Source organism: Mus caroli, unplaced genomic scaffold (genome assembly GCF_978045245.1).
Source record: "Mus caroli unplaced genomic scaffold, Mus_caroli_1 scaffold_11, whole genome shotgun sequence".
Lineage (NCBI taxonomy): Eukaryota > Metazoa > Chordata > Mammalia > Rodentia > Muridae > Mus > Mus caroli.
Window position 1 is genome coordinate 4,725,993 of NW_028227266.1, and position 25,948 is coordinate 4,751,940.

The following is a 25,948-nucleotide window of genomic DNA, read 5'->3' on the forward strand; positions in this document are numbered from 1 at the left end:
CTCTTCTAAGACAAACCCAAAACAATATATAAAGCCTTTAACTGCTGAAAAGCAACAGTCTAGATGGACAGAGGCTGCCCAAGCTTTCCATCAAACAGACTCACGGGGAAAAACATCTTTTTATATAACAGTACTGTGTAGTAACACTTGTAAGAACATTAATATGCACATAGGCAAATATCTAAGGCTGATCAGGCATAGTATACACAGCACATACACAGATCTGCAGATACAAAGAGTGATCACCCAACTTAAGTATCTTAGAAACTGTAAGTGTATTAAATAATACCAGCATTTTCCCCATATATTTGAGTCAACACAGGATTCACAATCTTCTAATGGGTTCAAATAATTCTAAGTTGTATCTGACAACCAAATGACCCCAAACTCATATGACAACAAAGGACACACGTGATTGTGCCTAGCTGACAAAACCAACAGCTCTTCTCTCAGCAGACTACGAAGTTCTTCAGGGCTATGACTGCCTCAGGCTAGAAGACACAGATGAGAAACTTTTTTTTTATAAAGTGAGAACTTAATGGGGATGGACAGAGACATGACAAACAGACAGACTAGACAGAGACAGAGACAGACAGAGGGACAGAGACACACAGAGACAGACAGACAGACAGACAGACAGACAGACAGACAAGAGAGAAAGACAGAGGGACAGAGACACACAGAGACAGACAGACAGACAGACAGACAAGAGAGAAAGACAGAGGGACAGAGACAGACACACACAGAGAGAGACAGACAGAGAGATATCTGGGAACTGATGGTAAGTTCTGCACCGACTTTCATAGCATTTAGTTTGTAAAGCTCGACATTATCGATCTTGATCTGTTAACTTTACAGAGGACACTAGTGCTCTGGGCTCGTGGATCAGTCAACATCCATCACAAGCTAGATGCCATACTATGTGCTGGAGACACAACTGAGGACGCTTGTTTTGGGTTGCTTACTCTTTAACATTTTTCTTGACTATATCTTTTTTTTTCCTTTAAAGAATTAGATATTACTCTCACATGGAATAGCTTTCAACTGTGCATGTCCAACATAGTTGGTATCTGTGGTGGCTTGAATATGCCTGGCTCAGGAAGTTGTGCCCTTGTTGGAGTAGGTGTGGCCTTGTTGGAGAAAGTGTGCCACTGTGGGGGAGGACTTCAAGACCATCCTCCTAACCAACTGGGTTGCCAGTCTTCTCCTGTCTGCCTTTGGATCAAAATGGAGAACTTTTGGCTCCTCCAGCCCCAGGTCTGCCTGGATGCTGCCAAGTTCCTCAACTGATAATGGACCGAACCTCTGAACCTGTAAGCTAGCCCCAATTAAACGTTGTCCTTTATAAAAGCTGCCTTGGTCATAGTATCTCTTCACAGCAATGGAAATCCTGGCTATGACAGTAGCATTTCTGTTGTTCAGCTCACCACTGTCTAAATAGTGGCTGGGCAGGAGCTGGCACTGCATCTTTAGGAAAAACACAATAAAGTTCATTTATAGGCTTTCTATGAATTAAAATGACTAACAGCCACCATTTATCTATACCATATCAGTTTCTTAAAAAAACATAAAATGCTTGCTTTCCCCAAGGGAAACTACTTAATAATCAACTCTGTAGTAAGAATATTTGGCTACTTAATCAATGAATTAATTGATTAATATATCTCCATATCCATCCCCCAGGCAGGGTCTCTCTTGTATAGCCCTGGCTAGTCTGAAACTCGCTTTGTAGACCAGTCCTTAAACTCATAAAAGATCTACCTGAATGTCACCAAGTGCTGGGTGACATTCAGCGTGTACTACCATCTCTGACAGATTTGTTTTTAGGGTAGTCCTATGTTCTAGAGCAAATCTAAGCTGGTATATAGCCTGAATGTGCGCCTCGTTAACTATGACCCAATACTTTAAACACTACTTTCAGCTTAAGAAACAAAGCTTTAGTTAAATGGCCTTGCATTTTCTTCTAACTATATCTTTTGGCTGCTTGAGATTTTTGTTTATATCAGCAGAAAGTTAAATTGTAGATTGCTGTCGGGCAGTGGTGGCACACGCCTTTAATTCCAGCACTTGGGAGGCAGAGACAGATTTCTGAGTTCGAGGCCAGCCTGGTCTACAAGGCCAGCCTGGTCTACAGAGTGAGTTCCAGCCAAGGCTATACAGAGAAATCCTGTCTCAAAAAACCAAAAAAAAAATTGTAGGTAGTTAGGAACCTAGACTATAGATTGCTTTGTGCTGATCAGACAGCCCACATCACTGATCATGGTATGGTAATGGATTTGCTGTTCAGAAGGCACCACCTGACCAGAGGGCAGATGGAGAGATGTGCAGAAGGTGTGGGTATGGGGACGCAGACCTCTAGTCTTGACACTCAGGAGACAGAGGCAGGTGGGTGTCTGAGCTTGAGGCCACCCTGGTTTATAGAAAGTTCTAGAACATCCAGCACTATACAGAGAAACCCTGTTTCAAAAAACTAATAATAATAATAGTAATAATTGTAATATATATATAAAAGTGGTGTTATACACACACACACAAAATGGAACCTAGTTATATACCTACTCCTTAAAGTAAAAATTTGAAATATAATGTATTATTTAGGATCATATAATTGTCTAGAGTTCAAAACTGTGCTATTTATGTATTAAGAAATTTTGATTACTCTGAATATTTTCAAGCCTTTAAAAGAAATTTTTATTATGTGGGGAAAAAGAATACATGTGTATGCTAGGAATTCTACAGTCTCAGTGTCGACTGAACTTGTCTTTATTGTGTATTCACACAGGGAAAGAGACAACAAAAGCAAAAATCCTTTCAAACACTCCTTTTCATAAATACCTCTGCCTCAAAATTTTATTATGGAAATTTCAAGCATATAGTAAGATTGGAAGAATTCCAAATGAAAAGTCACAGACATATCAGGGTCCAAGTTCTTTGCCCATAGACATGTGGGTGAACCTGCTAAACTAACAAGCTTAACTCCTTTACTGCCAACAAATAACACTACAGGATCATCAACTGAAAAATTAACATTCCACAACTTTGTTGGATGGGACTTATAATAATAGATTAATAAATCAATCGAGATTAACTTGATTCAGTCAATGCTAACTGGCTAAGCCTCTGGAGCCTGAAGCTGGGAACAATAAACACCAAAACTAAGTTCCAACCACGCTGGTTGACTCCAAATCTTTAATGTACTTTTGGCATCAAGACCAGAAAGCAAGAATGATGGTGTTCATACGATTTTCACATACTGGAAGGCTCAGAGTTACCAACTTTCAAAAAGGTGTGTGGCAACCTCATGCCTTCAAGAAGTCCTTAGCAGAGTTTGAAGGGTTAATTCTCAAACCTGAAGGCCACACATCACAACAGTACAGTGCAGGAAGAGTAAGTGGGATCTTCACCACCAGCACGTTCCCAACTCTATAACCACGGATTGCATCCAACACAGAAACAGGAAGACAGATGCCAGTGTCTACTGAGGATGGAAGCAGAACCACCCCCCATCACTCAGAGGAGTGAGCATTGCAGATGACAGTTTCAGGGAAATCTTTGGTTGGTTAGTTGGTTTTGTTTGTTTTTCAAGAGGGTTTCTCTGTGTAACCCTAACTGTATTGGAGCTCACTCTGTCGACGAAGCTGGCCTCAAACTCAGAGAGATCCGCCTGTGTCTGCCTCCTGAGTCCTGGAATTAAAGGCAAACACCACACCACTCCCCAGTAAGAACGACTAGGATCCTCTCACTCATCAAATCATAAAAGGAAATCTAAGCTCAAAGATAGCTAAGTTGGTGAAGTTTGCCTTGTAGGAAACAGGACATGCGTATGGTTCCTCAGAACTCACATTAAAAAGTGTGTGTGGTGGTGCACACCTATAACCCAAGCATTGATGAGATGGAAGGCAGAGACAGGAGGACAGGTTTGGATACAGAATGTTAGTAAATAAGTACAAATAAAGATACATATGTATGTCCCACTGCAATTACATTCTGAGTGAGTCCAGACACTTGATTCCTATGCACATACTTGTAGATCCTGCCTAGGCACATGAACACTTTGCAACACTATTACTTAACAACCTCATGTTTCTTCAGAGTACAACAATTAAGCCTGTAGTAGACTACAAACAACAGATCCATACTGCTATAGAAATATCTGAACTTAGCCAGCCAGGCCTGGTGGCCCGAGTCTATAATCCCAGTCATGTGGGAGACTGAGACTAAGCTCAAGGCCAGCTTAGGAAACTTAAATCATGTCTCAGAATGAAAATACAGCTAAGAATAGAGTTGGGTTGACTGACAGACCCTCAGGAGTTCCCAGGTAAAATCTTGGGAGGGAAAGATTCACTGAATTCATGCAGTGATGCAAAGAGCTATGCTGATATTTGTAAGTCTCATAAAAGTGATCAAAGAAGTAAATAAGAACCCCTGGCATGGTGACTCCACAGTATGGTGACACAGGTCTGTAATTAATTCCAGATGGATCTTCAGAGGTTGAGGGGACAGGAAAGACTGACAGCTCAAGGTCAGCCTGGAACCATATAACAAGACTATTTTAAAAATAAACACATAAAGCAGGTGTGGTGGTACACACCTGCAACCCCAATACTACAGAGTAGGAAGAGGCTGCTCCAATGCTCCCAATTTAAGACCAGTTTTGTCTACTTAGCAAGGTCATACCATCTCAAAACAAGGGGGGGGGGGTCAGGGAGGGACGACTTGAAAGGTGGCTCAGGTTAAGAGAACTGGAGATCTGCTCCCAGTACCCACACAGTGGCTTACAACCAACAGTTTCAGGGACTCGGAAGCCCTCTTATGATTTGTGTGGACACCAAGGATACATGCTATCCATACATATGCATGTGGGCTAAACACTCATACAGATAAAATTTTAAAATGAAAGAAAAACAACCTTGTTTCTGTGATTGCACTTGTGCTGGCTTATAGTGAACAACTGGCCTAACAGATAAAAATGAATTTCCAAGATTAACAGGGCAAGATCACCATCTACTGCCATTTCTTAAACTGCCATTTAAGAAATAAATTGCCCCTGGGAACAGGGAACACGGAGATGGGAGGATCTTGGGTTTCAAAACAGCCTGGGCAATACAATGAAGCTCTGCCTCAAAACTGAAACAATTGGGTTGAGGTATAGCTCAGTTAGTTGAATACTTGCTTAACACACCTGGTCACACACAGCACTCAGGAGGTAGCAGGAAGATCAGAAGTTCAAGGTCATGCTCATGCTACATAGGGAGTTCACAGCCAGGCAGCGATACAGAATAAGAATGGGAGGAGGAAGATAAGAAATGACAATTATTTTTAGAAGCTAGCTGTAGTAACCCTTGCCTATAATCCTAGAACCTGGGAAACGGAGGCAGGAAGATAATCAGGAGTTCAAAAACAGTCTTTGGAAAAAAATTACAGGAAGTAAATATTCCAGTTACCTTGTGTTGTTTGGATGTGAACTGTCCCCACAAGTTCACATATTTGAACATTGCTACCCAGCTGGCAGCTAAAGTTTAGGGAAGTTGTGGCACCTTTGAGCTTGGGACCTTATCTGGGAGAGAGTTAAGGTTAGAGGGCTCTGGCTCTCTGCTTACTGGTTAGACAGGTAAGTCAGTCACTTCATGCTCCCACTGCCAGGAAAGCAGTCATGCCTTCCCCACTGTCCAACTGTGAACTGGATGAATCCTCTTTCCCCTACAGGTACAGTCTCAGTGATGAGAGAACCTACACAGCTGCTCCATAGTGCTTTCAGAAAGGTGTGTTAGCATCAAACCACACAACTTTGGAGAATAAGGACAATAATTACACCAGGAACATAGGTATCAACAGGATGACCACTGATCAATAGACTCCAAACTAATGAGCAAATCCAGGAGGCATCTTTTTGCCTTTAGAGAGCTTATAGCTAAGTAAGCCCACAGTGAGGAACACCAAACATGTCGACATATGATACAGGTTCCATGGCTCCAAGTGTAGTGAGTGGCATCCAGCAAGCCCTTTAACATTGCCTGTGACATAAAGACCACAAGCTTATGAAACAAACAGACAATGGAGCACATCTGAGTGCAATGAAGAAAGCCTGAAATCTCCGCAGCTCAAGCAGCAGTGGGACGACTGCTGTCAGCCTGGGTGCTATGTAGTGTGTAGACCAGTCTAATATCAATCTGGTCTTGAAAAACCAAGAGATAAGCAGGAAGAAACTATTAACACATCAAAATGAGCAAACTAAGAAATGCCAGAGAGTGGGTTTTCTGTGGTCTGAAGTAAAGGGGGTGTTCCCCTACTGAGAGCTATGCTCTTATGTGCCTATATGCAGATACATAGTGCTCTAAGTGGGACTTGGTATTCCTCTATCCCTGAACCACACACCCCACCTTCAAGCCCAGGTATATAGTCTTTTAAAAAATGTATTAAACTTGTGTATTGTGTCTCTTTATGACACACACCTGTGGAAGCTACAGAACAACTTGTGAGAGTTGGCTCTCTTCTTCTACCATGTTTGGTAATTAGGTGCCTTTACCAGGTAAACTGGCTTTATTGGCTCACAAGTTCTAAACTGAAGGATGTCAGTACTAACTCAAAAGTGCAGCACACACAGGCGTCCCCGAGCAAGCTTGTCCTCAAGCACAGTGGCTTTGTTTTCCACCCGTAAGAGATTTAGTAACTAGTCCAAAAGGACAGCCCATCCCCTACTCCAGCAGATGAGTGGCATACAATACCCAGTCAGTTTCATCACCGGGAGCCCATCCAAGCTGCAGGATTTCAGAAACACAACTGGTATGTCTAAGCATGTATAGAAAAAAAACAGAAACATATGCATTTCAACAGCTCCCCACCTCTTTTGTGGGGAATTTTCTTTTCATCTTATAAACAAACAAAGCAGTAGGTCATGTCTTATCATCTGAGGCAGAGGTGGACAGATCTCTGAGTTTGATGCAAGTCTGGTCTACAGAGCAAGTTCCAGGACAGCCAGGACTACATAGAGAAACCCTGTCAAAAACCCAAAACCAACCAGCCACAAAGCCCGACAGAAGCACTTGGAGGTGTGCCTGTCACTGCTGCTCATCTTTCCAAGCATGTCCTGGAATGTCTCCTTCGAAGGACGTGCAGACAACGATGCTTCACTGACCCACACTCCCATAGTCACACCAGTCAATACTTTATCCTCACAGCTGGTCATCTCCCCCCAGAGCATTTTCTGACAACAGCCATGATTCTGGTGGCATTCATCCCCTGGATGGCATTCCCCTACTGAACAAAACGGAGATGAGACCGATTCAAGTGACATGGACAAATTCAACTTGAGATTCCTGAATCTCTAAGGCGCTCTCCAAACATGCCTCTATGCCCATGGTTAATACAGGGGCGGGGCAGGACCCTAGTCTGAGAAAGTGACAATGGTCCATAAGACTGAGCATACGCGACTTGATTGAGTTGGCCATTAAAGCACTTGGGGCGGGGTGGGGGTTGGGGATAAGAATTTTCAAGCACAAGGACATGAGTTTGATCCCCAGAGCCCAGGAGAAAAGGTAGGTACCCAAGGGTGACAAAGCTTAGACAGGTGTGTGGGTCCCTCAGGCTCCCTGGCCAGACAGTCTAGCCCACTGAGAACAACAAACAGCACCAGAAGAATGACTCCTCTGGTCTCTGCACACAGTGGACCCAAAAAGGAAGCATGTCCACCATAGAAAGTAGAACACGGGGTGCACAACCAGTTAAACACACAGCAGCGCCTTTCCTACCATCATCTGCTCCATGGAAGAACTCATACGAACACAAGAAACAAACCCAAAGAGGGTCCCTGATATCCAGCTACCTAGCATCCATGTACTCATGTGTGTACATGAATACGCACACACTCACACGCACACACACACACACAAATATTTGTAGTAGTTCACAAAGAGAAGACACTTAAGAGATACATTCATTCTTCACTCACTCTTTTGTAATCATCACCAACTATATACCAAGCACGGTCATGGGATTCAGAGGCAGAGAGGGCAACTGTGACCTCTGTGTCCTCAAAGCTCTTACCCAGTAGAGGTTAAACAAGCATGGAGTGCCATGGTTATATTTCTAGCACTTGGAAGGCTCACACAGAAAGACTGCCCAGAGTTCAAGGCTAGACTGGACTACAGAGTGAGCTTAGGCCAGGCCAACCTATGTGGGACCCTGTCTTAATAAGCAGGACACATGTCTTTAATACAAGCATTTGGGAGGCAGGCAGATAAATCTCTGAATTTGAAGACAGCCTGGTCTACACTGACAGTTCTGGGGCAGGTCCTTTCTGAAAACAAAACCAAACGGAAACCAAGGCCCTCTGCCAAGTCCTGACAACCTGAGTTCCACCCCTGGAGCCAGGACAAGGAAAGGAAAGAAGCATGGCCTACAGGTTGCCATGGACTAAATAAATGTGACTTAGTAAACATAATAATAAAATCTCTACCAAGTCAAAGCAAAAGGTGAGATGCACATTTGTGTTCCCCAGTGGGGCCAGAGGCTCTGTGTTCTTTGAGTACAACCAAAAACATGGATGAAGCCACTGATCACTTCCAGAACACTGGTACCCAACCCAGTGTTCACACCAGTCACATTACTCAAGGCCACTAGAGAAAAGACTAACAGACTTTCATTTAGAGAAACAGGCTAAAAGCACCAAATTCCCGGTCTTGGCCAGCCTCAAAGTCTTGATACCGTGAAGCCAAGAAGGCAAAGGAAACTATAAAGAGGGCAACGAGACAGCCCAGAGGTGAAGGTGCATCACAGTAAACTCAGAAATGGGACCCCAAAAATCAAGAAGAAGTGCGCTCTCCTACTCTTGCATGCATGCTTCCCCGCCCTCACCCCTGTCTGTCTGTGTCTCTATCTCGCATTTCTGGAGGGTTCACTTGTAGTCAGGGCTGGCTTGTACACCTTGGTATATAGTTCAGGCTGGCCTCAAACAACAATCCTCCTGCCTCAGCTTCCCAAGTGTTGGGATTACAACCATATACTACCATGCCTAGCAAAAATAAGTATCTTTTTTGTTTGTTTTTGTTGTTGTTGTTTTCAAGACAGGGTTTCTCTGGGTAGCCCTGGCTGTCCTGGAACTCATTCTGTAGACCAGGCTGGCCTCAAACTCAGAAATTCGCCTGCCTCTGTCTCCCAAGTGCTGGGATTAAAGGTATATGCCACCACAAGTGGGACAAAATTCAACTCAACCATTAAAAGCCAAAGTTGAAGAAGTTTTGGGATTGATAAGAAAATCAAAGATCATAGCCGGGCGTGGTGGCGCACGCCTTTAATCCCAGCACTCCGGAGGCAGAGGCAGGTGGATTTCTGAGTTCGAGGCCAGCCTGGTCTACAAAGTGAGCTCCAGGACAGCCAGAGCTATAAAGAGAAACCCTGTCTCGAAAAACCAAAAAAAAAAAAAAAAAAAAAAAATCAAAGATCAGGTCTGGAGAGACAGGTCAGCAGTTAAGAGCACTGAACACTTCCAGAGCAGCCAGAACCATGCTTCAATTCCCAGCACCCATACTTATAGGGTAGCTCACAGTTCCAGAGAATCTGGCAAGTTCACACAGACACACATGTAGGCAAAACACCAATGCACATAAAAATCATTAAAAGGAAAGAAACCAACACAATCAAACGAATTAAATCAAAGATCCTGACAAAGCCCAGGAATATAGGAGGACTCCTCTGGGAACCAGGAGACATTTTCCAGCCTGCAGGTCAAATGCTGCACTGCAAAACCATGAAGGGCCTCCCTCACACTGACCTGGGCTCTTCCTGAGAGAACACAAAAACTACAGTTCCTAAGGGCTGTGGAAAAGTAGCTTTAACTTATCAGTAAAACTAGAAACTAGAGTAAAATAGAATCTAGCCCTCAAAATTCTACAACCCAAACTACTGATTAAAAAAGTTAATTAAGAGTCTCAGTCACTGGCTGTGAGTCTAGGCAGTTTTCTCTGCAGATTTCTGAACAGTGAGCTAGAGTGACCAAACCAAGGGAGGGAATTAGAGTCCAACTAAGTGAGCAGTGTCTGGCAGTGGCAGCCCACAGCCAGCCCCTAGGACAAGCGTCCAAGGAGGGGGGAAAAGCAACAATTCTAAAGAAAATGTAAAAGTTGTTGGGGGGGGGGGGGGGGAGCTTACTGCCACAGTAAGCTGGGCAAGGTGGCGCACGCCTTTACTCCTAGCACTCGGCAGACAGAGGCAGGTGGATTTCTGAATTTGAGGTCAGCCTGGTCTACAAAGTGAGTTCCAGGACAGCGTGTCTCAAAAAAAAAAAAAAAAAAAAAAAAGGAAACCCTGTCTCAAAAAAAAAAAAAAAGAAAGAAAGAAAAAAATCACAGTAGTTATTATACATATCTGCAATAGGAAAACCCCAAATAAATAGTCCTAACAATATAAAAAAAAACAATAAATGCATACATAAATATCTAGCAGTTACTCCAAGAGGGCAAAGGAAGGGGGTGAGGAAAACAAAACAGACGGACAGCACATTTTACGTAATTTATAAGGGCAGGCTAGCAATGGTCCTGTCAATGAGGTGGCTACCACCCAACTCTCAATGCAGAAAGTCAGGTGAGGAGCTGCTTCTGCAGGGGGCTAGAGGAGTTCTGGGGCTCCAGGTCATCCTCCAGAGCCTGCCTTGAGGATGCTGATGTGCGCACGCACGCACACACACCCCACCAAACCAACCCTAGGTTTATAGAGGGGAAAAAAAAAACCTAAAAGGCTCACAAGTGTTCACCTCTAGAGGATGCAAATCAAAGGAGGGCTGCGGCCTTTACATCTGACAGAAAAGGACTGAGGCCCTTTGTTAATTGACCTCTAACTCCCTTCAAATTAAATCCCAAACTATTGGCTTATAAATAAAACTATAGCCGGGCGTGGTGGCGCATGCCTTTAATCCCAGCACTCGGGAGGCAGAGGCGGGCGGATTTGAGTTCAAGGCCAGCCTGGTCTACAAAGTGAGTTCCAGGACAGCCAGGGCTATACAGAGAAACCCTGTCTCGAAAAAACAAAAAACAAACAAAACAAAACAAACCCAACAGCAGCCTATGGTCAAAGTACTCTCATCAGCAGGCCTAGGAGTGTTTGCTCTCAGCCATGCCTTTTGCTCCATCCTCTGCCTCTTCCCAGTAGCGTTATCTCTGTTACTAAAAGCAATATACTTTGAATTTGTCACAAGGTCCACCTATCTAGGTTCCCATGTGGTAAAAAAGAAGAGAACTAATACAATACACCATGACAAGAATATACATGTACATGCACGGACTCACGCCTGTCCGTTTCATGAAGGAGAAAGGGAAGTAAGGGCAGTGCCATGAATACAAAAAAAATGACTATCTTTTTTCTTTACAAAAAAACCCATCTTCTCTTGCCCCACCTCTTTGACAGCTGCCCATGCTCTCTTCAAAGGCAGCTCCATATTCCAGTCACCACAAGAGCCTGGAGAAGTCGAGTCTGTCAAAACAACACTCTAAAAATGCACTCAACTCAACCAGCCAGGGTGACACACACTGGTAACCAGTGACAGGAGGATTAACAGGAATTCAAGGTCATCATGGGATGCTCGGACGGTAAAGGAGGTTACCCTGGGCACTCACAGGATCTTAACCTCATACAAACATATAACTTAGAGCCTAACACAAAGAAAGACCAGAGCTAACCTCTACCCCAGAGCCTTAAGGCAGAAATCCACGTGGGTATAATCAGAACCATTAAGGGTCTAATTTACATTCTTTCTCTAACTGCAATTAAACATATTCCTTTAGATTACTAAAGAGCTGATTTCAGGGTTTCAGAAAGGTTTTGTTTTACATTGTTTTAAAGTGTCAACTACTGCTAGTGTGGGGGGTCCATAATCTCAGTAATTGGAAGAGGCAGAGGGATTGGCCTGGTCTACAGAGTTAATTCTAGAATAGCCAGAGCTACATAATGAGACTCTGGCTTAAACATCCCCCAACACACACACACACACACTAACACGAATTAAAAAAAAAGTGTCAACTACTAAAACACTACTCATTAAGCAGGTATGGTTTGTGTTGGTATGCAGCTAAGCTAAATGTTGAGTAACTCGGCAAAAAATCTGAGAAAATAACCCTTTGAAATGATGGAATGAGATACTCTAGTTAATAACTTGTACATACTTTTTAAAAAGCCATTCAAAACTATAACCCATTTAATTTCTCTTTCTATCTTACCTATTTTTTTGGAGCAGAGTGAATTTTTTTTTTTTTTTTTGGAGACAGGGTCTCTTCATGCAGCCTGGCCCCAAACTCAGACATGCATCTGTTTCCCTGTTTCTGCTGGGTACGCTAAGGTAGCTGGTTCCTAGCTTTTTTTTCCAAATTGACCATTACTGTGTGTTGGTGAGAAAAGAGAGACATGAGAGACACTAAAATGTGGCCCTGTGGAGATCAGACAACTCTCGGGAGATGTTTCTCCTCCTACCTTGGATCTCGGAATTCAAGTCAGATCATTAGTTTGCTGAACATGGATTTTACCCGCTAAACCATTTCACTGCCTGTATCTGCACCTCCCTTTATCTCCACCACATTCTGCCCTAGGTGGCCTGGAAAGCTTGAGCAATCTGAGGGCCTTATGCTTGCTGTATCAGAACTATATATTCCCATCCTCTACAATACTGTGCAACTTTCAACAAAACACAGCCCTAAGAACTTTGAATCTCAAAGACTAAAAAACACTAGAACTGGTTCTATTCAGAAAATCACACACACACACACACACACAAATACATCTTTTTAAAACTATTAGAGCCGGGCATGGTGGCACACGCCTTTAATCCCAGCACTCGGGAGGCAGAGGCAGGTGGATTTCTGAGTTCGAGGCCAGCCTGGTCTACAGAGTGAGTTCCAGGACAGCCAGGACTATAGAGAGAAACTCTGTCTCAAAAAACAAACAAACAAACAACAACAAAAACCTATTAGAACATTATTAAAACATTGTATATCTGCAAATGTATTAAATTACTGAATCACATCTGGCACATCAAATTCTGACGCCTCCGTGGTACACAGTTTACAATATGTTCTTTATACTTGGCAATGGTTACAAGGTAACAGATTCAATAAAATAAACTGAAAAGTAGAAGCACCCCTTGTAACCAAAGATATTATAGAATGCTAATTCAGGAAGTTATTCAGCAGCTTATAAAAGAAATAGGAAGTTGTTGACCAACTACTTGAAGAACTATTTCCTACAGGAAAACCTGCAGAAGTGCTGAGCTATAAAGGGAATTGATTCTTTTAAAATAAAAACCTAAGATGAAATTAGTTTCAAACAGTAAGTCATTAAATTCAGTCGCCAAGATGTAATATCTGCAAAGACTGAGCCTTTTTAGGCACAGCATCATGTCCAGAGTCTGGGTTCCTGTCCAGAATGAAGGTACCTGAATTATAGATCCACCCCTATCATTTGCCAATATAAAGTCCAAGTCTTTAGCTCTCCCTGACCTAGGGTGGGCTTTAACACCAATCACAGCAATTAGACAGATGGCCTTGAAACTGGAGGATGGGCCAACTGACTTCCAAACTCATTCAACAGTCACAAGGCAACAATTAGCTGTTCCCAATTCTCCCAGATCTCTCAAATTACATCATCTTGCCAGCTTGGACCATTTGGGGTTAGAATTCTTCCTGCCAAGTACAAATCTCAAGAAAGGACATACTTTGTAACTTAAAAGTTAGTTCCAATAAGTACCTGAAAAGATAAAGGGAAGGTTATTTCGTTTTCATGGCTGGAATGAGCTGAAGTTCAGAAGCTAGGTCAGATCGTCACCCCACAGCTGGCTGGGCAGGAGTCTCCTTTTGAAAATGTTATTACAGCTATTGTTTATGCATCTCTGGACGCACATGAGTGTGAATATGGACACACCACAGCTCTGAATACGGAATGTCTGAGGACAACACACAGCAGTCAGTCCCTTCCTTCCATCACATGGGACTTTATAAGAACCTCAAACAAAAGTAAAGTATTGACTGTGAAGAGAACAATTCTAAAAACTAAGATAGCTACTTGGCACCAAAAGCTGTTTATCACTGTCTCCTACTCAGTCAGGAAGATGTTAACATCATGCTTCCATTTGGTGCCTAACAGCTCCTTATGGCAACTACACTTAACACCAGTGAAACCAGCTGAAAGAGATGAAAAGTTCTGCTTCACATCTCTTTTCCAAACTGCATACTGTTGACAAAGCAGTTTACTCTTCAGAAACTACCAAAGACTACACTAGACATCTAATTCTCAGAGGTCTCCACGTGATCTTTATCAGACCCAGTGACTCAGTTCACCTGCTGTAAGGTCACCCCTCAGGCCAAAGCCTTCTACTTCAGAGCATACTGTGAAAAGGCTCTGTAGAACCACAGGCCCATTCATTTATCACAGAAGTCACTCTGGCTTCCACTGGCAACCTCAGAAACAGAAAGTTTCCTCATGTCCTGCTAGTGTTTGCTTCTTCTATAGAAGTCACAGTTTGACCTAGTTTACCTTCTTTCCAGACGCCTTGAAAAGGGGTGAGTGGCCTAGTCGGCCATCACTGGAAAGAGAGGCCCATTGGACTTGCAAACTTTATATGCCCCAATATAGGGGAATGCCAGGGCCAAAGGAATGGGAATGGGAGGGTAGGGAAGTGGGGGGGGGTATGGGGGACTTTTGGGATAGCATTGGAAATGTAATTGAGGAAAATATGTAATAAAAAAAAAGGGGGGTGAGGGTTGCAGAGTGGTGAGATGGAGCCAGTATGCAGTAGCTACACAAATCCATCCATGAAGCAATTACTTTTTGTGGAAAGAATCATCCAAAGTTCTTAAAAGCAAGAATCTACAATGAGGTTTAAAAATGACCGCTCACTCAAATAATGAAAATGCAGGGCTGGCGAGATTGCTCAATGGGTAAAAGCACTGACTGCTGGTCCTGAGTTCAAATCCCAGCAACCACATGGTGGCTCACAACCACCTGTAATGAGATCTGATGCCTTCTTCTGGTGTGTCCGAAGACAGCTACAGTGTACTTACATATAATAAATAATAAATCTTAAAAAAGAAAATGCAGATGTCACCAAACAAGCAATTTTAAGAAAACACAAAAGACTAAAACCAGCATAAATGTTGCTCTTTAGCCATCCGCTTGCAGCAGCGGCCACAACTGAAGGCCTGCAGGCTATTAAGCTGTTTAAAACCTCCCCAGGTCAGCATGGGACCCAGCAGGGAGGAGGTCAGCAAGTAAAAGCCTTTCTTTTCCTCCCTAACAACTTGGTTTGTTTCCCCTCCCTTCCCCTTCAGGACACATCTCTCACAGCCAGCCTCTCTTCCAAGTCATTTACTTCGGAGGCTGTTTAAAGCAGGACCGGTCGTGGCTCCTGTGGGTTCCTGTGGATGAGTTTACCAGGCTCGTGTGTACTTCCCAGTCTCTGGACCTTTATTGTTCTCCTTGAAACCTGATCCTTTGAAATGAGTACCAGCACATCAGGAATGGTTTTTTAAAAAAGACAAAGTTATAGGGGGCAAAATAGCAACAACAACAACAAAAACAAACAAACAAACAAGGGTGGAGGTGGGGTCCCTTTCCAAGATCAAGATCAAATCTCTTCCAGTCCTCCTGATATCTATCCTGAGTCTGTATCCTTACAATATAAAGTAGTAATAAGCAAAGTGGGGCATCTTGTACAAGCCTTTAAGCTCAGCACTTGGGAGGCAGAGGCAGGACAATCTGAGTTAGAGACTAGCCTGGTCTACAGAGCAAGTTCCAGAGAAACCCTGCCTGGAAAACCAAAATTAAACACAAAGTAGCAGCAACTCACTCAAGATAATCAACTCAAAATAGAGATCCAGGCAGGGGTGGGAGAGGCTGGAGGGAGGGGTGTCACACACAAAACAAGGTTGTCACTGGGGTCCCATCCAATAAAACCACTACATTCATTTCCCATGGATTGTCAGACAAAAATCTGACTGTTCTTCACTGCATTATCTCAACCCAGTTAACCAATTCAAATAACAATAATCTTCAGTCGGTAACAACCAGTCAGAGATACTTTGTACACTCTTAATTTAAATAAGCTCTAGAAAATTAGTTTTGCTTCCAATGTCAAAAGTAGAGGGGATAAAATTTCATTTTGTCCTTTTCAGATGAATGTAATTTTGCATTTTGTTGAAGACAAAAAGATTGGAGTGGGAGGTGGGCAGTAGTAACGAGGAAGTCTTGCTTACATTTTCCCAGAGCAGACACTGCTTTTGAAGACAAAGTGTGTCACCACATGATTGGAGGCCAAACCTCACAACTAATGTTTTCTTCACATTTTGAGGGGAAAATCTGTTAAATGACATCAAAAATACTGCTAAAGTATTTGTTGTTTCACAATTTAAGTACTGTAACATCATCTCTTCCCTAAGTTCCTATATTTCCTTCTCTACCAATCATTTATGCTGAAAGAATGCACAAGGTCCAGGTTTAAAGCCTCCCCACACACACACACACTACCACCACCACACACAGAAACAGATGGACACAAACATGGGGGGCACACAATAGATAGAACACATGTCTATGCCAGGTTTGGTGGTTTGTTTTGTTTTGTTTTGTGCCAGGCTAATTAACAAATCTGGTACAAACTCAAAATGAAATTATCTCATTTTGCCACAAAAGTCTGCAAAAAGGCTCTGAACTAAGAATAAATCAGGCTTTCAAGATATGACCAACCCTAAAGAGAGAGAGAGAGAGAGAGAGAGAGAGAGTATAGAGACACAAAAAAACAGACCGAGTGAGCTGGGGTGCAGCTCAATGATAAAGTATGCTGGTTTACCATTTATAAGGCTGAGTTCCATGTTTAGCAACAGCAAAGTAATAAATAATTGAATACTGTTTTGAAAAAGACAATAAATGAATAAAGTCATCCCCACACTGCCTCTTCCCAGCACTGTCTTCACTTACTTTAAGAAGTATCTCTGACCAGAAGATGTCTTGGCCATCTCCCAGCCTGCTGGCAGTGGTACATCATCAGGGATCTCAAAGGAGGACTGCCGGAGATGCTGAGCTGCAGGGGTAGCGGCAGGGCCAGAGACAACGCCACTGGCCGTGAGTGTCCCAGGAGAAACGGCACCCAGCTGCAGGGAGGCTGGAGAGGAGTGAGCTCGAACATGCTGTGGAGTCAGAGCTCCAGCAGTACCTGCATCAGTACTGGCCTATCAGGAATAGCAAAATGAAAATTGACAATAGAGACAACAGCATCTACCCCTAACTTCCAAACAGTATGTCACAGCAACCAAATATCTAAGTATCAAATGCAAACTTTAAATGTTTAATTTCTTACACAAAGGAACACACCAGGTGTCCAAATAGACCACTTTTAAGTTACAAAAATTTAATAGGCGTTATAAATGTTATTTTACTGATCAACAGTCCATCTGGATGAATGTCTACATCCTAGACAGTGTGAAAACAACAAATACTAGGCATAATAACTTCAGTGGTAAAGAATAATGCTTATCCGACATAACTCAAAATAATCAGTACTTTTCTAAGCAGTGTGGTTACTTTTCCAGGTTCTAGAACAAAACCTGGGGAATGACTGTGCACTTTTTTCTTTGTTGTAAATGTCTAATGTTCCCCCATCTTTCACTTTTTTGACTGTGAACAAAACGTGACAAGTCAACCATTATAAACTATACAACATTTAATAAATGCAAAGTCTCAGAACTGCACCAATGCTAAAAGCTCCCCAATGAAGAGAATAATAGGCTAGCCCTTTTTGTGCCTAGAGGAGAAAAACTTTTTCAACTCAATTATAATTTGTGGATTCACACACTTATAATAGCTGGGTGAGGGACAAAGGAAAAATCTGCAAAGACCCCAATGATTCAAATTTGGGTCCAATCAGACCAGTGTTAAGACAGGTATCAGGAATGAACTTGTCTGTAAATTAGCTTTTCCAAGCGAGAGGACATAGGGCTGTAAGAATTCTCAGGCAGGGGCCCGGAGATGATTATTTACAAACTCTGATACACACCGCTCATAGTCTAATCCTTTTATTGGAATTAGGGTTTATCAAAACTTTTTTCTAGATTCATGTTGATAAGGAAACTGAAAGGATCCAGCAGTCATTTAAAGCCCCATAGGAAAACCCCGTTTTTTGAGTTTCCAGATAGATTGAATTTTAGGAAACCATTAGCGCACAGAAAAGGTAAATTTATTGACGAACAGCTCTCTTAAAACGCTTAGAGAGAAGGCAAATGTACCCACGAACCGCCCAGTGGAAGCCAGTATTACAAGTACACTTCCCGGGTTCATTCCTTCTGACTTCTAAGTGCTACAAAATGGAGCGTTCAATTGTGTATTCCTTCAAAGTTGCCCCAGCCGTTTCTCGATTGCATGTCACATACGTTTAGTTCAGCGAGTACAGAAACTCACTTGTGGGGGAGGGAGCAAATAGTATCTAGGTCTACTGTTGTTACAAATTAAGAGTTTATTTAGCCGAGCAGCTAGATAACTTTTCCTTCCTTCTTAAGAGGCTTTTTGTAGGGAGGTTAATCGAGATTTTCGAAGCTCCAAAAACCCGTTTGGGGGGCGGGGGGGGGGCGCTGGAGTGGGGGCGGCAACTCTTCTTTCCACTCAAGTTACAGCCCGAGTGGGATAACGACATGGCAGTGTTTGGAAAACCAATTAGGTTTTGAGCAAAGTTCCTGTGCTGCTTTAGCCTAAAGCAAGTTCTTTAAAAATTAAGTAATTCAAAGCGGGGGGAGCGACATTAAAGAAATCTACCAGGACCTATCGGAATGTTAATACTTTGAAACGGTTTCACTTCTGTGCTGGATCCAGTTGGGAAAATAACCAGGCGTCGTGGATACGGATAAGCAGCCATGTTCACATCCGCAGTCAGTTAAAGAGCAATGGCGAGCTTGGAATTAGTCATTGCTTCCCAAACATTACCTTTAATCACAGTTGAGCCAGGCAGAAAGAACTCGGCCTATGAGTCAACCTGCAACGCGCTATCAAAGGCCGGCGCAGAAACCTCTGCACCGAGAGCGCAGCCGAGCTCCTGCGCAACACACAGACGTGGCTCATTTAAAAGCTTTCGGGCCGAACAGTAAATAACAGGTTACGATTAGGAAAAGGACACGTGAGCCCACCGAGTGTGAAAGGATCCCGCCCGCGCGAGTTCCAGGGCACCGCGGAGGCGAGTGGGGGTCGAGGGAGCTTTGCTCGGGCTGGGGAGCCCGAACCCTGCATCCGGAGAGCGCCTGGGCCGCGAGAACAGAAAAGCTTTCGGGAGAGGGAGGGGGAGGGGACCGGGAGAAGGAACCAGAAACTCAATGGACCAGTTCAACCCCCACCCCTCACCGGCACGCGAAAACAAGAGGGCAGTTAACACGGCTCCACGGGAGACTCCAGTGGCGCGGGAAGGGGAGATCGGGTACCCCCGGCTGGGGTCCCGCACAAGACGCCGGCCCCCTCCCCCTCCTCCCCTCCCCCCGTCAGAGCCAAGGTGCGGAGCGGAGGCGCGCGCATTGTGCAGCCCCCCCCCCCGCGGCCAACTCCGCGAAAACAACCTCCAGCACCGCACCCCACGCGGCCCCGCGCCCCCGGGATACCCTTACCTGTCGCGAGTGGGACTTGGGCTCAGGCGGCTTGAAGAAGGAGTCGGGCAGCTTGCGAAGCCGCATGGGCACGGTCTGAGGCACGTTGGCCGTCTTGGGGTTCATGACGGCATTGAAGAGCGCCTCCAAGTCGGTCTCCGAGTCCCCGCGGACGTGCACGACCTGGTGGCCGGCCGGGGGTGCGGGCGGGGCCGCGGGGGTCCCGGCCGGAGACACGGACGGCGGCGCGGGGCCTTGCGGGGCCGGCTGGGGCGGCGGCTGTTGCGCGGGCTCCATGGCTGCGGCCTCGTTCGACGCTCGGGGCACTGCGCTCAGGTTCGGGGGGCTGCGACGCGCGCCCGCATCGCCCTGCACTCCTTGCCCGAGGCCGCCTCCGCTCCCCTCCCCTCCCCTCCGCGAGCTCCTTCCTTCCTCCCTTTCTTCGCCCCCGGCCGCGGCGGCGTCCCAACTGAGACAGAAACTTTGGCTCCAGACGCCCAAACTAAAAAGTTGCGAGGAGCGCCCGCCCGCGCGCCTCGCGGGCTCCGCCTCCTCGACGCTCTTCCTTCCTCTGCGCGCCCGCCCGCACCGAATCCGCAGCCCGCGGCCCCCGGGGAAACTTTCCCTGCGCGTCCCTACATTCCTGCAGACTCCCGGCCGCACGTGACCCGGGGGCGACCGCGCTGCGTGCGCACCCACCGGCCGGCTCCGAGCCGCACGGCTGCGGGCGCTGATCCTGCCGGACCCGCGCGCAACGCCAAGGCCGCGAGGAATCGGGACAGCCGGCTTGGTAGGGTGGATGTAAAGGCCACACTGTTCACCCGCACTAGTTTAATCCGGTCCGCGTTTTAACATTGATTCCATTTACCACCAAGTTTGAAGAAGAAACAACAAAACACTTGAGGGCGGGTGCAAATGATTTCAAAGTGAAGCTTGGAAACCAGGAGTTGCACTCGGAGTACCTTACAAAAGAAAACAGTATTACTTTTTAAGTTTTGTTTTAAACAGGCTTAACTCTGTAGTCAAGGTTATCCTCCAACTCTTTGTGCCACAGCTTCCACAGACTGCTAGGATTCCAAGCCAGGGCCTCTGCTAGCCCGGTTTTTTGTAGGTTCATAGGTTCTTTTCTTTCCTTTCCTTTTCCTTTCTTCCTTCCTTCCTTCCTTCCTTCTTTCCTTCCTTCCTTTCCGTTCTTTCTTCCTTCCCTCCGCTCCCCCTCTTTCTCCCCCTCTTTCTCCCCCTCCTTCCTTTTTCTTCCTTTCTTTTTGTGTTTCTAATTATATTATGTACAAGTGAGCACACTTGCACAGGTGAAAGTCAGAGGACCATTTGTGGGATCTGTTTTCTTCCTGGTTGTGGGTCCCAGAAATCGAACTCAGGTACCCTGAACCATCCATCTCGTGTGACTACCCTATTTTGCTGTTTTGAGCCAGGTTCCTATGTAGCTAAGGCTTTCCTCCAATTCACTACATAACTGAGGCTAGCTTAAAATTTCTGCTCCCCCTACCTCAGCCTATAAAGGGCTCAAATAATAAATGTGAGGCACCTTGCTCAGCAAACTTTTTTTTTTAAGTGAAAAGTCAATTTTTTAACACCAAAACTTGACATTTCTCTGGGAACTTCAACTCAAAACATAAGTCACTGTTTAACCTGATGGAGCACTGTGGGTTTTCCTCTTGTGTTTAGTACAAGGGTAAACAATGCAGGGTAGACTAAGAAATATCACCTTAGCCCCTGAGTCTCTGTGTGTCAGTCTTTTATCTATCAGGAGCCTATCTGGAATCACTCCAAAAATGATAAAAATCTGTTCCTGTTTTTTAAGTTAATTATTTTGTATTGGATGTTTTGCCTAAGTTTATGTCTTTGCCTTGGTTCCACAGAGGTCCAAAAGATGGTATTAGATTCCGTGGAATTGGAGTACAACTGGTTGTGAGCAGCCATGTGGGTACAGGGATTCGAACCTGAGCCTTCTTAGGAACCAGTACTTTTAGTGACTGGCCATCTCCTCAGCCCCTTGTTGAAGTCATGAGCTACAAAACAAGAAGTGGTTCTAATGAGGTATAACTGACATAACCGTATAGTCTTCCACTTAAGCAGTTAGGTGCTTTTTGAGTGTATTCCCAGAGTTGTGCAACACTGACTTTAAACACACAAATTTCTTCTCCAGAAATCTGGTTTCTTGTTCTAATGATTTTGTCTGCAGTGTGAGTGAAACGGGTATAAATAGGATTAAGCAAAGAAAGGACCCTTGAGCAAAAAGATAATCTCTCCCTCTAGTTAAGACACGCCCGGAAGAATTCTGAGCAGCAGTCTATCGCTTTGTGTTGTAGAGTGGGGTGAGCTAGCTTTAGACAGGTAAGACTTATTTAGGAGCCTCAGTTTCCTGTCCCAGAGAGGAAGAAGGGTAAATGTCTCCCTAAGACTGATTCCAGGATTGGTTCACACCAAGTGCCAAGAGCATTTCACCACACTCTTGTGGGCTCTGGAACTTAGGAGTTTAGAGTTCAGGTCCCAGTTCCCCACACAGGAGCTGTGTGATAGTGAGCAAGCTACTTCCTGCTCTTTAATTTTGTAATTACATCCACCTCATGTCTCTTATGTTGTTGAGACATTAAATGAGTCAATGGATATAAAGTACTTGGCCCAGTTTGTGGCACAAGGCGAGGTCTTAGTAGTTGTCAGCTATTATCAATGCCCTGTGTTTACAGATTACTTCACTGGTAGTGGCCTAGCCTGTTGGGCCACAACCGTTTTAGAACCCTGACATCACTCCCTCCTTCTCAAACCCAGTGGTTAATCCACAAACAAAACCTTTGGGCAAAATATCTGCAGGAAAAAGTTAAATGGCAGGCAGTGCTGGCGCATGCCTTCAATACTTACACTCAGAAGACAAAGGCAGGCAGATCTCTGTGTGGGGTTGGGGATGGGGTGAACTGAGGACCGATTTGGTGGTGCATTCCTTTAATCCAGAACTAGAGTGGTAGAGGCAGGTTCCAGGTCAGTCTGCTCTACATGGTGAATTTCAAGCCAGTTAGGGCTACATAGACTCTGTTAAAAAAAAAAAAAAATTGAACTAAAATTCTACCTAAAGGTGGAAGGCAGGTAGGAGAATTGCCACAACTTCTAGGCTGGGGTGAGCTACATCGGATACTGTCTCAAGTGGGCATGGTGGCATGGTGGGAACCAGAGGGTCAAAAGTTTAAGGCCAGTCTCATTTTAAATGCAACTGTGGCTATATGAGATCCTGTCTCGAAATAGCAAAACTTACACCTGAAAGGAAACAAAAGTGACTAACCACAGGTTGCAATGAAAGCTGTCCCCTAACTACAGCCTTACTAGGATGGACACTGTCAATTAATGGGCTTCTGTGCTTTGGTCAATATTGTTTCACCAGCTTTTAAATTGAGAACACACTTGCTATGATAACTGAATCAAGATTCTCCCTTACCATTTGTCTTAGTCAGGGTTTCCATTGCTGTGGAGAGACACCATGACCAAAACAACTCTTTTTTTTTTTTTTTTTTTTTTGGTTTTTGGTTTTTCGAGACAGGGTTTCTCTGTGTAGTCCTGGCTGTCCTGGTCCTGGAACTCACTCTGTAGACCAGTCTGGCCTTGAACTGAGAAATCCACCTGCCTCTGCCTCCCAAGTGCTGGGATTAAAGGTGTGCGCCACCACACCCAGCAGGAGGAGGGTCTTAAAGCCTAGTTCCACAGTGACACACTTCTTCTTATAAGGCCACATCTACTCCAACAGGGTCACAGCTCCTAATAGTGCCTCTCCCTGGGCCAAGGATATACAAACCACCACACCATTGTTTCTCATATTTCAGTCAGAAGTTAGTAAGAGATGAGGACAAATGGATAGTCAGTCTTTTGTCCCTTGCCTGATCCCCACTTTTTGAGTTATTTTAAGCCCCCTTGAGGCTGAAAGGTAGCTTTTCTTTGTATGTGATTTCCTAAGATAAGATCTCAAGCTCTAGTCCAGAATGGTCTTGAACTCACAATCTCCCTGCCTCAGCCTCCTGTTTGCTAAGTTTAAAAAGCATGTACCACCATGCCCCACTTGGGAGGTATCTTCATATATAGACCCTCCATTGGGGGCTGGAGGCATGATGCAGGAGGGGTTAAATGCACTGGCTACTCTTCAGGGGCCTGGAGGTTGATTCCCAGCATCTATCTACGTAGCAGCTCACAACTCCTGTAACCAAGCATTTGGTACTTGGTTATAGAAGCTAGATACTACCATCCCACAAGTAGGACTGCACTATGCAATTTGCATGAAGTCATTCACTGTAGAACGTTAGATTCTGTCCCATCATCAGATGGCACTATCTATGGCTCTTTATGAATTAGTTTTGTAAGAACATTCTCTAACTGCCTCGTAACTGGCACACTATTTCATGTATGGATTTATCATGTGTTAAAGGCATTAAACTGTAAATATTTAGGAACCAAGCTCATGAGGGTAATCCCAGTATTTGGGAGGCTGAAGGAGGAGGATTTCAGCAAGTGCGAGGTCAGCCTGTGCTACCTAATTAATTCTAGGCTAGCCTGGCTACAGAATGAGACTCCATTTCAAACAAATAAACAGTGATAAACAGCCAAGAATGGTGGTGCCTTTCCTAATGCTGTGACCCTGTAATACAGTTCCTCATGTGTGGTAATTCCCAACCATAAAATCATTTCCTTGCAACTTCATACCTGTAATGTTACTGCTATCATGATTGTAATGTAAATGTGCAATATGCAGAATGTCTGATGTGCAACCCCTATGAAAGGGTCATTCGGTCCCCAAAGGGGCTGCAACCCATAGATTGAGAACCCGTGGTCTAAGTCAAATAACTCCCTCTCCTCAAGAAAGTTTGTTGTTTACTATTTACATTGAAGATAAATGACTTATCTTCAAAAGTATATGAACCTGAAATATAAAAAAAAAAAAAAAAAAAAAAAGAATGGTGGTGCCTGTCTGTAATCCTCACATGGGAGATTAACTCAGAAGGATGGCCAAGTAGAGGCCAGCCTGAGAAATGAATTCCAGGAGATCTGGGTTACATAGGGATATTCTGGATTTAATAAAAAAAAAAAAAAGGTAGCCAGGCAGTGGTGCACCACTTCTTAATCTCAGCACTAGGGAGGGAGGCAGAGGCTGGCTGATCTCTGAGTTCAAGGCCAGCCTGGTCTACAGAGTGAGTTCCAGGACAGCCGGGGCTACACAGAGAAACCCTGTCTAAAAAAAAAAAAAAAAGTAACTATTTGGTTTGGTAATGCTCTCTTAGTGTGATGGCATGCCTAAATACACCAAGAAGGAAGAGGAGGAAGAGGAGAAGAATGCTGATACCCCAGATCGTGGGGCAAATGAAAGGATACCCACAATTAGGGGGATTGGTGCCCCCACATCTATGATGTCTAACCATATTTCCTGGTATCTGTAGGTAGCTACTTCTCACACCCTTATTACACTTATTCTTTACTTTTTTTCCCCTCTAAAAATGGCTTCATGAGCATCTGCACTGAGACACAAGGCTGCCCTTTGTCCGTCTCCCTTGAACCTGCAGAACCTCCTGCAGCCAGGGTCTGCCATGCCACAACTGGTGCTGGGAAAGCTAGCCTAGAGATGCTAGGTTTACGCTCCTCACCTTTGCTTGTTCCCCTGCCAGCTGAGCTTTTTACTCCCAATCCCCCTAGAGCTCCAGCAGCACACCTTCCCACCACCCACATCCCTCTGCTCACCATGTTAAGGCTAGCACAATTCATCCATTTGTTCAAGCAGAGAACTGGGTGTTTCCTTAATCACCTCCTTCACTAACCTTCAACACTTCCTAATGTGGGTTAATTTTCTGTTGAAGCTCTGAAAATCTGCCAGTCAACTCCAAAAGCCCATGTACTGGCTGGTTTTGTGTCAACTTAACACAAGCTGGAGTTATCACAGAGAAAGGAACCTCCCTTGAGGAAATGCCTCCATGAGATCCAGCTGTAAGGCATTTTTTCAATTATGGGGCCCTTGTAGGTGGTACCATCTCTGGGCTGGTAGTCTTGGGTTCTATAAGAAAGCAAGCTGAGCAAGCCAGGGGAACCAAGCCATAAGAAACATCCCTCCATGGCCTCTGCATCAACTCCTGCTTCCTGACCTGCTTGAGTTCCAGTCCTGACTTCCTTAAGTGAAGAACAGCAGTGTGGAAGTGTAAGCTGAATAAACCCTTTCCTCCCCAACTTGCTTCTTGGTCATGATGTTTGCTCAGGAATAGAAATCCTGACTAAGACAGCCCATTTCTACTTTCTGCTCTACTCCTTGCTGTAGATGCTCAATAAATGTAAAAGTAGGAACAAGGGAGAGAGGGAGGGAGGGAGACAGAGAA

At 44.5% G+C, this 25,948-nt stretch overlaps 1 protein-coding gene across 2 annotated transcripts in view; it reads right to left on the reverse strand.

Moving 5' to 3' along the window:
- The window catches only part of Yap1 (Yes1 associated transcriptional regulator), a 74,138-nt gene extending 53,896 nt beyond the window's left edge, over positions 1 to 20,242 (reverse strand). Inside the window, exons 1-2 of one of the 2 annotated variants that reach the window (XM_021171848.3) lie at positions 19,614 to 20,242; positions 16,951 to 17,201 (exon numbers count right to left, since the gene is read on the reverse strand). In XM_021171848.3, the coding sequence (XP_021027507.1) occupies positions 16,951 to 17,201; positions 19,614 to 19,889 (527 nt within the window). In that variant the 5' untranslated portion in view covers positions 19,890 to 20,242. The remainder of the gene's footprint in view (positions 1 to 16,950; positions 17,202 to 19,613) is intronic. The other variant, XM_021171849.3, reaches the window with a different exon arrangement.
- Between the last annotated feature and the right edge of the window lie 5,706 nt (positions 20,243 to 25,948).